The sequence below is a fragment of the Euprymna scolopes genome, chromosome 1 (assembly GCF_053919585.1).
Source record: "Euprymna scolopes isolate OS-2025 chromosome 1, ASM5391958v1, whole genome shotgun sequence".
Classification (NCBI taxonomy): domain Eukaryota; kingdom Metazoa; phylum Mollusca; class Cephalopoda; order Sepiida; family Sepiolidae; genus Euprymna; species Euprymna scolopes.
In genome coordinates, this window is record NC_136482.1 from 101,293,394 (window position 1) to 101,308,393 (window position 15,000).

Consider the following 15,000-nt stretch of genomic DNA (forward strand, 5'->3'; position numbering starts at 1 on the left):
AGGAAGACAGTGGAATGATGTCACCGAATACATCAGTCTCTTTCTTGCTACCTATCTACATTCACCCCTTTCCTCCTATCAATCTATCAAGTTACCTTTTCTTTTCATCTATTTATCGCATATTGCTTCCTTTCTTTCCCTCTTTCTCTTATATATATTGTTTAGTTCTCTCGTCACCTGTATCCCTTACTCTCTGTATCATTATCTGCCTATCTCTCTCATTCTCTCTGTCTCTCTCTATGTATATATATATAAAGGAAATGTGTGTGTGTGGGGGGGGCGTGTGAGTTCGTTCCTTATGGACTCGAAAACGGTTGGGCCGATATATTTTTTTTTTTATTTCACAAGAAGGTACTTGATCTGCCTGGAAGTTTTCTTAAGTAGGTTTTGTATCGGAATGTGTCTGAAAAGTACCGAAACAATTCGATTTAAGATGGAAGTACAATTTTTACTAAAGTCAACACTTTTATACAACCTAACATCACAAGTGCAGTTGAAAACTTTAATCACCACACAAGCTGAAAGATCCAGCTAATAAAATTAACTGTAGACTTTTTGTTATAATACAGGGACTACGGGGAGTCACTACAGCAGTTTCATTTTCAAGTCCAATGTGAATCAATTTTTTTAGCCATCCTTTTGAATACTTGGATTCTGCCAAAATTCCACCATCATGGTATTTTCCTATTCCAACTCCCACCATCCATATATATATATATATATATATATATATATATATATATATATATATATATACACACGCTTCCTTTATGTATTTCTTTATGCCGTATTATTTAATGCTCTTTTTCTCGTTTAATTTTATTTGTCTTTTTGACCCCGTTTCACTCTTTCATTTATTTTCTTTTTTAATTCTCTGTTCGTAACTTTATTGCCCATCTCTCCCTCACTATCACATTCTTTCTCTCTCTCTTCCTTCTCCGCCTCCTTAACCATTTTTTAAAGGTGACTTTTTTGTTGCTTTAATGTATCCTCATCATGGGAACTGGTGTTAACATTTTGCTGTAACCTACATTGTTTTCGTTAGCTCATAAGTTCGTTCGTTCGGCTCTTCCATTGATATTGACAACGTGAAACAACATAACGACATCCACTCAGAGTCAAAGTAAACACAATTTGCCTTGCTAAATGAATTCAACTGTAATCCACACCAAAATCCGCTGGAAATGCTTACGCAAAACAAAGCAGATTATCGGCCTACAATAAAGGTGAATCTATAAAAGCTTTACAGCTGTTTCGACAGTAATGAAAACAAGAAAAAGTTAGCAATTATTGATTTTTCATGGGATGAAATTTTCCACACACGTACACGCACATGCGTACCCACCCCCATATATATAAGCACCATTAGCTACATATGTGCATACATGTTTCTTCTGTAACTCTTCTAGCCTGAAGACGCTGCCTCTCTAAAAGAGTTACAGAAGAAAGATGAATGCACATATGTAGCCAATAAAGTTCGGATGAATAAATATACTATAATTACGCTCTGCTTATCATTGATAACTTTTCGATAAACACCGGAGTTTCAGTGGATGTATATCTTGGAAACAACTACGCTACAATTATATATATATATATATATATATATATATATATATATATATATATATATATAACGAAATATTTTTTTTCCAAATATTAATAATTTGCGTATATCGTTTGTGTATTTGTTTATATTTAAACGGAATAAAAGAATTTTATGCGATTTTTCTATGAAACGAAACTAACGCTACGAAAAAATGTTTTAATAAAAATAATGTAAACAATGTTCAAATAGCGGAAGTCGACAGTCATTTTTTAAGTCGTAAAGTGTTCAAGTGAGATATATAAATGTCATCATGTTCTTAATATTTCTAGCTGGCCTAATTATTAGCAGAACAAAGGCAAACTAAATCATATCATGAGTGCGTTCAGAGAAATAAAGTGCTCGATCGTAGATTCTACAAGAGCTAATATAAAGTGTTTCGTTTAAAAACTAGAAAGTACATTGTTGATTGTATCGGGGTTTTGCCGTTCTGCACAAACGGTCATTGAAGTGGAAACTGTCTTTTGAATCAACTTTTCAGCATTCGAAAACCTACAGAATAGATTTTCCGAAAGTTGAAAGGCGTGGATGATAACGAACGGACAATAACAAGACAATTTCTATTCTGGCGACTTTTTTGTCAAGAACGATGAAACCCCGGTACATCAAAGAGACATTATACTATATAGTTTTTAAATAAGATACTTCACACACACACACGCATACATATATCGCCTTTCAGATTGCCTTAAGAGAATTATCATGCAAACTGAAATATTATGCGCGGTTTGTTTTTATATATATATTTTTTTAACATATCCAACATTTTTTCACTTGTTTTTCTTGGCAATTTATGACTACAATAAATTGCGATTCCACTTAATGCCATAACTAGCATATTCTAGAATTGCTACAAATATAATTTGCTGATTTCTTTCTGTCATATGATGAGAAGAATAGCAAGAATAGCATTCTTTGAAACTCCGCGGAATAAGGACTTTGTAAATTTTTTTTTTTTTTTTAGTATTCAGTTGAACAATACATTTTGATTGTAAAGTTCAACTTACAGTTTTGATTTTCTTTCTCCTACTTTTCTTTTTTCAATTCAAGCTAGACCGAAAAGCTGCTGAAACAGCTCGCGATAGCAACGAAACATTTGGCTCAGGAAAAACTACTGAACGCACAGCACAATGGTTGTTTAAGTAATTCTGTGACAGCGACAGAGCCTTGAAGATGATGAGCGTTATTGTCAGCCACCGAATATTGATAACGATCTATTAAGAGCCTTAGTCGAAGCCAATTCACGCACAACTGTCTGAGAAATTTTTTTGAATTAGACATAATGTATACGACGATTTCAAACCACTTGAAAGAGATTGAAAAGACAAAAACAAAACAAACAAAAAAAAGAAATTGAAAAATGGGTGCCTTACGAATTGAACGATATCCAAAAGAAACGCTGTTATGAAGGGCCACCTTCCCTTCTTTTATGCAACAAGAACGTTTCTCGACCGGGTTGTAATTTGCGATAAAAAGTGGTTCTTTACGACAACCAGCAACGATCAGCTCAGTGGTTAGATGCAAATGAAGCTCCACTACACTTACTGAAGCCAGAGTGGCACCAAAAGAAGGTTATGCTGACTGTTTGATGGTCTGCAACCGGTCTCATACATTATAGAATTATGGTAGAGAAGTACTGTCAATAAATGGATGAATTGCACCAGAAACTTCGAAAACAACAGCCAGCATTAGTAAGCAGAAAAGGCCCAATTCTCCTCCACGACAATGCTCTACTCCACGTTGATAAAACGACCCCGCAGAAGTTGAACGCATTGAGCTACGAAACTTTTCCTCATCTGTCATACTCTCCTGACCTCTCAACTATCGACTACCACTTTTTCAAACATCTCGACAACTTTCTGCGCGAGAAATACTTTAAAACCCTAAGCGATATCATCGCCACTAGTACTCAAGATGTTTTACATTACTGGCATAAATACACTTGTTTTGCATTGGCAAAAGTGTGTTGATTCTGATGGTGCTTATTTCGACCAATAAATTTTTGTTTGGGCCAAGATATGTTCATCTGAATTTAAAAGTTAAAAACCGCAAGAACTTTCTTGTCCACTTAATGTGTGTGGGTGTTGCTAGATTTTCCTTTTTTTAATAGGGAAAAGTTATAGACTAAGATTAAGAATAAGTATGAAATTGATGGCTGAATTTATTCTTTTTTTTGCATTAAGTATTAATCCTATTAATTTGTATAATCCCCAACTGTGCATTGAGCGGATCTAATAATACTTCGCTGCTCCGTGTCATAACAAAGGTTCATACAAAATTTCAGCAAAATCAGCACAGTAGTTCTCAAGAAAAAGTAAAACGCACAGAAAGAGAGACAGGCCAAGATTATATATATATATATATATATATATATATATATATATATATATATATATATATATATATATATTGCTGTGTGTGTGTCTGTGGGTCGGCTTTGTTTACGAAGATGAGATTGAATTCATAAATAAATCAAAATAAACCAATCAGCCTGCTGGTTCGGATAGATCCATAAAATAATGGCGGAAATCCAAGCGAAGAGATGAAAATCGGTTACAGAGCATATTAATCTCTCTATACAAAATGACCTTTTATGATAAAAGATGACCATTGGTCTGAACGGACGCGCGAAATTGTCCGCAATAAAATTAGGGTCATCATTATTACATCCTGAAGTAGCAGTTTATTTATGCTCACTTGTCAAAGGTATGCAAAAGAGAAAAATACATTGAAGGACTAGAAGGGTGGAGGGGGGTACATGTAGAATAATTTAGATAGGGTGACCATCAGAGCACATATCTAATCGGATGGAGCGCAGCGTTAATGTTCCTGCCAAATGATTCAACTGCTCAGCCGAGGCTAGAGAGAATAAATAATAAAAAGGATCCAGAATAGATAGGCATTAAATAATAACACACACCGACGGAAAATTGTAGATATAAATAAATTAAACCAAAATCTAAAGGAAACGTGCATTAAAAAACGATAACAAGTAACAATGCATCGGTATCATCTATATTTCATTTTTCTTTGTCAGTCGTTCTGTTCGTAAGTCTGTTCCACTTTACTCGGAAAATAATGGGCCGATCTGGCTGAATTTATTTTTTTGACATTTGTTATGATACGATACAGCGAACTAAGTATTATGGTATCCGTTCGACGCACAATTGGGGATTAATAGGGATTTATAGAGGTTAATATTTAATGCGCCGAAGAAGAGACTGGATGGCTGTTACACACTGATGCTCAAGATAGCCCTCAATACATCATGGAGGAGCCACGCTACAAACTAACAGCTTTATGGTGACCTACCCCACCAGTATCATTGGAAGTACAGCAGAGAAGGATGAGAGTAGCCGATCACTGCAAGAGACACAGCGAAGAGGAAGCAAGCAAGCTAGTTTTCTGGATACCAACAGATGGACACTCAAACCGTGGTAGAAGAAGAATGACCTTCATTGATAACCTGCTTGGGGACACAGGATTGGAAAGTGTTTGGGAACTGCAAACTGTCATGCGAGATCGAGAGATCTGGAGAAGCCGTGTAGATTCGGTGCTGAAGCGTCCTGAAAGACGACGGAGATGAGATGAGATATTTAATGCAAAAATCAGCACAAATTAAACCACATTCAATTATCAATTGGGCATTATTTTGGGAGAACTTTTTCTAACTAAACGGACTGTAACCATTTCTCGTTTTTTTTTTATGGGAAAAAGTTTAGTTAATATATAATATTCGATATAATCAGCTATTTTAACGAGAAGTAACTTGTTTTATTAAATGGATATCTAAACAGCACGATCTATGCCGATCGCGTTGATTGCATAATGCTGGGTGTTCTTGGAAGTGTTGATTTAAATGGAGTCGTGAAGGCTACCTTTGTTTTATTTTTTAGTGAACTTATTTAAAATGCAGTATAAATAACGCATGCATCGTCCATTTAGCCATTAAAAACACATCTTTTTTAATAGTTTATGGATAAGTGCGTTAATTTGGTCAGTTAAGTTTTGTCAAAATCCCCCTAGCTATGGTGTTGAATTTTAAAACTTTTCTTTTTTATTTGCATGAAAAAGTTAAGTCAATTTTTCTCCTATTTTATTAATTATTATATTTTTCGAACTAATACTTTCATATGCTAATCTGTAGTTCTAGCAACTTAGGCCAATTCTTCCTGCGTATTTGCAAAAACAACAAAAATATTTGTAAAAAAAAAAGTATGCAGTATGCGTTTGTTTCATTCTCTTTTGAATTTTCTGCATTTTCTCTGGCTAAGCAACTTCTCCTCGCGTGGTCATTGGCAGGGGAAGTCGGAGGTAATAAAATGTATAATTTACTAAACAAATGCCGGGTAGATCACGAGGACTTCGATGATGATGAAGAAGAAGGAAGCAAAAATTGATTTGCTTTCATTATACAGGGTGGGGTGAATTTGACCTATGAAAGGGCTTATTCAAGTTTTAGCAAAAGTTTCCAAAGATGAAAAATCCCGGATGTAAAAATAATACAAGGTGTAAATTTAAGATGATACGAATGCTACAAGTTTATTGCACGGGGGATATTAACAACTGGAACAAGTGAACCAAAATAAATGAAATTCAAAAGAAAAATAATGCTATCATTTTAAACAAAAATCAAAGGATAATGTAAGAAGCGAAAGAATAGGAAATAAAATCATATTACCTAGAAAAATAACCATACGCTGCCCCAAATTATCTTCCTTTGCATTATTTAATTTAAGTCACTTGAATACACGTAGTAAAAAAATGATTGAATGCAGTTTGTACGCGGATATAACTACCAAAATAGAAAGGATAGTCGAACTAGGAACACGTCTCATTAATCTATAAACGATGACAACCTTTATAAATTGTATAATCTTTATGGATGATTTGTTTGGGACATTGGCATTGTTTTGAAGAACCTTCTAAAATAATAAAATTATATAGTATATCTTTTATTTAGGTATAAACATACAAACAAAAAAAAACAGCGATGTAATTTCGAGTGGTTTCGTATATTACACTATTTTTTCCTAATGAATATTAAAATATTTGAGATTTTGGTCGAAACACGTTGAAAAAAGTATGAAATAAATTTGGATAATGTACAGAAAGATTCTAATGTGCTACATTTTAAAGAAGTCAACAATCACATAATTGATTGTTATTGAATTAGAGAAATACAGAGAGAGAGAAGAAGAGAAAGGGAGAGAGATAAAATAGTTATCTACGAATACTACTGATGGCTGATGAGCAGTGACGGCGAAACACATGTCTGTTGATAACTATTTTATCTATAATTAAATCAATGAAATAAACAATGTAACTATAAATACACACACACACACATATATATATATATATATATATATATATATATATATATATATATATATATATATATATATATATATATACTAGCTGTAGATACCCAGCATTGCCAGGTAAAAACATATTGGCGAAGGGTTTAATCACATATTATTTAAGTTACAAATATTTTAAGTTGTTGCGTTCTTCTTGAAAGTTGAACATATTTTGGATTTTTCGAAGCATAAAGCATAATCATCTTCATCTATGAAATTCAAATAGGGAAATAAAATCTCATAGCTTAAAGTGAAATAACTCATAGGTTAAATGAAAACAGACTTCCGTTTTTAAACGCAACTAATGTTGGTTATCCTAATAGTTAAAAATAAATGAAATAAAATGTAATTTAAATTAAAAACAAATTAAATCATCTTTAAATAATATTTCTAAATAGAATACTTAAAATAATTCTATTACTAATTTCCATTGCGAAAATTAGAGCTAATTATTAAAACAGATTTTCTTTAATGTAATGTAGTGTACAATTGAGATAACCTCTTGAACTTTTAAACTTTTGGAATAAATAGTATACATAGAAATCATGCAGGAATATGAGAGCCGTTTTCAGTATTAAAGTCTACTTTTGAAACAGAGTGTCATATATATATATATATATATATTAACTAAATTGTGAACAAACAAACAAACAGGAATACAACTTTATCATAATAGAAATATATGATTTTACACATCCCTAAATATGGGGTGATAATGCATATGTAAGGGAAGAAACTCATGATTATTTAGAGGCAGATAACTCTTCAATGTTCAGCGGAGCTAATTAATACCAGTAATACATTTATTACTGAAGACTAACAGCAAAATTATGTATATATGTATATTAGCAGGTAGTGCTAGGCCTTTCCTGGCATTGCCGGGTTGTAAAATATACTTACATATATTTTCATTTATGCAGATTTCGTATATCATTATAGAGTAAATTCTCTATCGATTATTATATATTATATTGTACCCTACATATAGAAGTGATTTTAAAAGTGAAAAAAAAATGTGACTTTTGTGTCATCAGCTAGAATCGAAATAGTAACACAAACATAAAGCACTCCAGCCTTAGTCGTTACCATTTGAGCTATCATCAGTTGGATAAGAAATAGCTAAAAATGAACTAACGTAAACGTATAAATCTATATATAATTGTGCATCCGTGCAAGATAACATTCAGTCGACTTACACCTTCCAAGTACAATTTTCCTTGAATGTTGACCCCTTAGCAGCTATTTTTACCATCTAAAAAACCCATAAAAACGATCCACAAAAATGCAATAATTTGACCAGTTTTACGCCGCTCTATAACTTGGCGTGTCGGAGGATATGCAGTTTGAAAAAAAAAATGGAGACAGACAAATAGACAGACATAGTGATTTTTTTAATTAGATTACAATGAGTGAATATACCGTATTGTAACTTTCATATATTTATTATCAATATTTTTTTTTACTGAAACATGATTTAGGTAATTAGCGCTTATAAGTGTTACGCTACGTGATTAAAATAGGAATTAATAAGTTATTGAAAATATATTCGCAAACAAACAGAAAAAATGGTTTTCTAATAATTAAATGGAAGGAAAAAGAAACTTGTAATAAGTGAATATCCGAATGATTTCAGTATTCACAGAACAGAGTCAATCTAAAATATTGACGGAGAATACTGAATCTGTCACAGAAATAACCAAAGTATTTTATGATTTGTCAGCCGCGAAAAAATAAGCAGGTGACATTAAGGATTATGTTATGGTTATGATTAGATTTAAAAAATATATATTTAGCTCCTTAAAAAATAGCTGACCACCTGCCTTAAAAAATATGGCTTTCAAATCATAAACTGCTTCCGTTATTTCCATTAGCAACTATTTTAACCGAGTAAAAACTCATAAAAAAACTGTCCATGAAAAATGCAATAATTTGAGGTGCATCGCACCGCTCTACGACCTTCCTTCTTGGATGAGATATAGTTTGAAAAAATGGAGACAGTCAGGCAGACAGATAGACATGGTGGGTTTTATAAATAAGATTAAAAATATACTTTAGCTCCTTAAAAGTAGTTGACCTCTCCCCTTCATAAAATATGTCTTTTAAATCGTAAACTGCGTCGACCTTATCCGTTATAAACTATTTTAATTGGGTAGACTTATAAAAAAACAGTTCACAAAAAATGCAATCATTTGACCCGCATCGCGCCGTTCTGCGATTTTCCGCATCGGAGGCGATACGGTTTCAAAAACTGGAGACAAACAGAAAGACTAACTGACCGACAGACAGACAAAGTGAGTTTTATGAATGATAAAAAAAAAAAAATTATTTAAAAAAAAAAAGAGCCCCTCCCAAAAATATGACTTTCAAATCGTAAACTGCTTGGACCATTTCCGTTAGCAGCTATTTTAACCAAGTAAAAGCCCACAAAAATGCAATTATCTGACATTCTTCGTGACGCCTGCGACCCTCCGTGTCAGAGGAGATATGGTTTGAAAAAATAAAGACAGAGAGATAGATAAACTGACAGAGAAACAGACATAGTGAGTTTATATATATATATATATATAGTTCGCTGCATCTTTTCATAACAAAGGTTCATACACAATTTAAGCCAGATAGATGTAATATATATATATATATTAAATCCATCTGGCTGAAAATGTGTATTAACCTTTGTTATGAAACGTTGCAGCGAACTAAGTATTATTAGATCCGTTTAATGCACACCTGGGAATTACTACGAATTAATAGGATTAGTATTTAATGCAAAAATAAGAACAAATTTTATCATAAACAGCCATTAATTTGGCATATAGTACTTATTCTAACTCAACGGGCTATAACTTTTTCCCATTAAAAAGACAAAACCTAGCACACACACATACACACACACACACATATATATATATATATATATATATATATATATCTAACACATACACCCACAAACACACACACACATATATATATATATTTATCTGTTTACATAAACATATATATATGTGTGTGTGTGTGTATGTGTGTGTGTGTGTTTGTGGGTGTATGTGTTAGATATATATATATATACAGACAGACAGACAAAGTGAGTTTTATGAATTAGATTTTAAAAAATATGTTTAATAAAAAAAAAAAAAAAGAGCTCCTCCCAAAAATATGACTTTCAAATCGTAAACTGCTTGGACCATTTCCGTTAGCAGCTATTTTAAGCAAGCCCACAAAAATGCAATCATCTGACATTCTTCGTGCCGCCTGCGACCTTTCGTGTCAGGGGAGATATGGTTTGAAAAAATAAAGACAGGGAGATAGATAAACTGACAGAGAAACAGACATAGTGAGTTTTATATATATATAGTTCGCTGCATCTTTTCATAACAAAGGTTCATACACAATTTAAGCCAGATAGATGTACTATATATATATATATATATATATATTAAATCCATCTGGCTGAAATTGTATACGAACCTTTGTTATGAAACGGTGCAGCGAACTAAGTATTATTAGATCCGTTTAATGCACACCTACGAATTAATAGGATTAGTATTTAATGCAAAAAATAGAACAAATTTAATCATAAACAGCCATCAATTTGTCATATAGTACTTATTCTAACTCAACGGGCTATAACTTTTTCCCATTAAAAAGGCAAAACCTAGCACACACACAAACATGTATATGTGTGTGTTAGATATATATATATATATATATATATATATATATATATATATATATATATATATATATATATATGTGTGTGTGTGTGTGTGTGTGTATTTGAAGCATCTTATTTAAAAAGCTATAATTATAATATCTGTTTGATGTACCGGCGTTTTATTGTTCTGAACGAAAAGTCGCCAGAATTAAAAATTAAGTTTATAAGCCTAAAGCTTCTGTAAACTTAAAGGGAATATAAATATTAATATTAATATCGTAATTCCAACCAAATAAAAAAGCTAAATACAACCAAGATATGAAATAGAGCTTGTTGTAGAAGAACACAAATTTAAAACTAAATTATATTTTACATGAATTTATTGTTCGATAGGATACTCCAATAAGAAATATTAAGATGTCCTTAATCCGCGGAGTTTCAAAGAAATGCATTCTTCTCATTCAGAGGAAACATATTAACCAATGAATATTATAGCGAAGCTATGAATTTGCCGGTACTGGCATTAATCGAAACAAAATCATATGAAAACTAGTCATGAATGAAAAAAAAAAAAAATGTTAGTGCAAAGAGGTCATACTAAAATGAAGAAAAGAAATGAAAAACAAAAGAATAAATTAAAAATCAAAAATTAAAAATCCAGATGAGAGTATTTTCCAGACGAAAAGATAGCAAGAGTCAATGTTCCTATGAGAAAAAATCGGATTTATACTGTTGACAAATACATCACAAATTAAAAATCCAAAATGGTTGTAATAATCCAAAATGTGTGTAATCCAGGTCTGTAAAAAATCCGTTTACAAGCAGTCGAGGAATAAAAATTATTTCGAATCGTTAAAAAAGCTTTTATTTGCTATACTGCTGTGTCATTTAAGGTGTTTTATTATTTTACTCTGTAGCTTTGGAATACTAAAAAAGGACTAATATTTTCATATTATTTACTAACTGTTTAATACCCAGTGTTAAAATATCTAAAAAAAAATCAGAAGTATCACAATTTTGTCAAAGGGTTTCCATCCCGTCTTTTCCCTTTACATATTATTAAAGTAAATATAACCCACATAATCCACCTTGACACGTGGTAGTTGTGCTATAAAATTCATAATGATAGGTTCATTAGTTTATAAGTTAATCTTATATATAGAAATATCTAAATATATATACATACTTTACTATATCTATCTATATTTATATATGTGTGTGTGCACGTGTGTGTTGATGTGAAAAAATAGAACATATGATTATAACTTTTATTCTGTTTAATACATTTAAATATGGACATTTATTTGTTTTCAAAGCGTTATTTAAGGACGGAGGAAACAACATTGCTAAATAAATAAAAGTTTTAAAAATATCTTTCAAAATTTCCTTAATAGAAATGCGATTGTATTGCTGCATAAAATTTTAAAGCAAAGTCACATGTCAACCACACCAAATGAAAATCGACAGAAACAATTTCGATGGATTCTGAATTGTTTAACACTCGATTATTTTGATTAATCTTCGTAATGTTGTTTACTGGTTATCACACGGCTGATTTGAACCAGAATTATTATAAACTGGATTACCCAGCGTCTTGTTAAAACGAAGAGGAAAGCTTAAACAAATCGCTGTAGTCACCCATCGGTATCCTCTCACTTGTGGGGAGCACCATTTGTGTCAGGAATTGACTCAGATCCAAGGATCTTTGTTCGATAAATATGTGCTTTCTAAAAGAAGCTGATTCTTGTAAGGGGAAATAATTCAAAATACATTCAACCTATCACCATGCATGTCAATGGTCTCAAGGAATACTGACGATTTAAAAGACATTCTACTAATGTTATACTCTCTGTAATAATCACGAAAAATTGCTTATACTTTTTAGCCTATTAACAACGATGACTTTAAATGAGTGCTTTATGCAAAATGATCGTTAAATATGGTCAAATTTGTGTTCATTTTTTGTATCAAATACTAATTCCATTAATCTCTATTACTCGCTAACTGTGCACCGAACGGATAACATAATAAGTAGTTCGTTGCGCCTTATAATAGCGAAGGTTAATACAAAACTTTAGTCAAACCATATAGTTTCTGAGAAAAAAGTAGAATGGGCAGACCAACAGACAGACTTAGAGAAATATAATATAGATTTACTTTAGATTTAAAATGTATATAGTAAAGACAACAAGAGTAAGTTTAGAACATTTGAAAGATTTTGTATCAGCTTTTAGGTTCGTTCTAGTGATTTTTCAGTGTTCAAAAGAAAAATTTGTTTCAGAAATTCACGTTTGAACACGTAAATATTAAGTAAGTATTGGCCAAATCAAGATCAAATGTTGTCAATTTAAATATTACATCAAGTTACTCCACATTCAACGTTTTATACGATGTTATTTCTTGTTGAACTATGGAGCACATCCTCAATGGAGAGAAACGTTAGAAATCAGCTGATATTAAGCCCTATTTACTTAACACTCATAGACGCCAAAAATACACAAAGCAGAAAGTTTTAACGTAGAAAAAAATCCAACATCTCAAAAAGGCGTATTCTGAATTGTTACACAAATAAAGTTGCCTGTCTAGAAGGATTTTTCTCTGTCTGAGAGCAGAATAGTTACTATACGAGATCCCTACGAAAAGAACTGGATAATGTGCTCATTCAAATTTTATATTATTTTTATTGTTTCTAAATTGTTGAAATATTATAGCCATTGTGTATATATTTTTTACAATAATATATTTTATGTACAAACAAAATAAGTAAAAGAAGGACGAGCCCATGAGTCGAAGTGCACTAATACTTCCAATATGGGACATCTACGGTGTACCTACTTTGCCTGACGAAGTTGATGTGACCAAGAAGAATGTCAGCGTTGTAAGGGTTCACAAATCGCGCCATGTCGGCTTTGGTGAGGGCACACAGTTCGCGTCCATCTATCTGCGGGAACTTGCTGGGGTCAAGGTCCCTTAGGTCGTACTCCTTGGACACCCACACCAGCCACTGCCGCACGTGTCCACTCGTCCACAGAGAAGGATCTGATAAGAGATAACAACAGTAACTAATAACGGGCGACAGGTAGTAGTAGTAGTAGTAGTAGTAGTAGTAGAGACATGCGTCAGACGGACATTCTTAAGCAATATTATGACGAAATCTACTCCAGAAAATAACGTGACGTGAGTCGGATTTTCTAAAAGGCAGAACCAAAATAGCAATTCGTCGGACTTATTTCTATTTTAGTCGGGCGAATCTACTTTTTTGTTGTTCTTTTCTCCACAATATATTTTAGTTCGGTTCATTTTTATTTTCTGAAAATATCTACTGTAGTAATGTTCATTATATGCAAACTTGCTTCAACTTTTCTTATACAAATCGTTGCCTAAATATGGTTCGTACTTATTAAAATACTTAGCTTCATTTAAATTGCTACATCGTTCTACGCCTATTCCTACAAATCGATTAACAGTATAAAATTAGTTACCTGTTTTATTTTATATCTACTCATGAAACTAAGTATGTTTATATACTTCGATATTTGTATAGATATGATTCATTCTTAAACTAATTAGTCAATAAGTATGCATTTTAGAAAATATTAGCTAGACTTTATGGATCTAGTGGTTTGCTCTACTTTAATTTACTATAAGTTTACGCCTCTGAGTTTAAAAGAGGATAAAACCTTCGATAGAAATTCCAATAATGCCGATTTTTTTTGTAAAAAAATCAACAATGCGTATAAGACGTCAATTAATAAATATACCCTACACATTAGTTTCTTTAGCTAATTTTAAAAGGATTTTAGATAACATAATTTAGGCATAACCTTTCATTTGAAAAATTAAATATTTTAGATTTGTATTTGATTTTATTCATATTCTAATTAAGAAAGATTTCCTGAATTTCAGTTAACTTCATATGCCCCCTAAAACTGAACCCATAAAATTTACCATGTTTTGAGAATCAAAATTATTCTAGACATGTTTTAGTATCATTATATTTGGATTTCATATAAAATGCTTTTCCTCTAAAGACTTAACTTTATCAAAAAAAAAAAAAAAATGAAATTGAAAGAAAATTGAAATTGGTAGAAATTGAGAAAAACAGAAAATAATTTTAAAAAAAAAGAGAGAGATTTTCCGTTTGAACGTTTAGTATGAGAAGTTGTTATTATTTACATCGTTTTGTTTTTGTTTAACAATATTTTGAAATGAAAAGACGTTGGCATCATCAAACTGGAAAGAGATGCGAATAATTGAACCCGATTTACAGGCAACATGTGTGGTAGACTTTAGAATGTATTTTATTAGTCATAGGAAAAAGTGCATGGAAGCAGAAAAAAATGATGACTTTGAGATCTAAGAACGTCTTAGATTGTAAC

At 31.9% G+C, this 15,000-nt stretch overlaps 1 protein-coding gene across 2 annotated transcripts in view; it reads right to left on the bottom strand.

Moving 5' to 3' along the window:
* The window catches only part of LOC145260520 (transcriptional regulator Erg-like), a 291,018-nt gene that overhangs the window by 155,973 nt on the left and 120,045 nt on the right, over nucleotides 1–15,000 (bottom strand). Inside the window, exon 2 of one of the 2 annotated variants that reach the window (XM_080118709.1) lies at nucleotides 13,457–13,660. The exons of the other annotated variant lie outside the window; for it this stretch is intronic. Coding sequence (XP_079974835.1) covers nucleotides 13,457–13,660 — 204 coding nt within the window. The remainder of the gene's footprint in view (nucleotides 1–13,456; nucleotides 13,661–15,000) is intronic. 2 annotated transcript variants of the gene reach the window in all.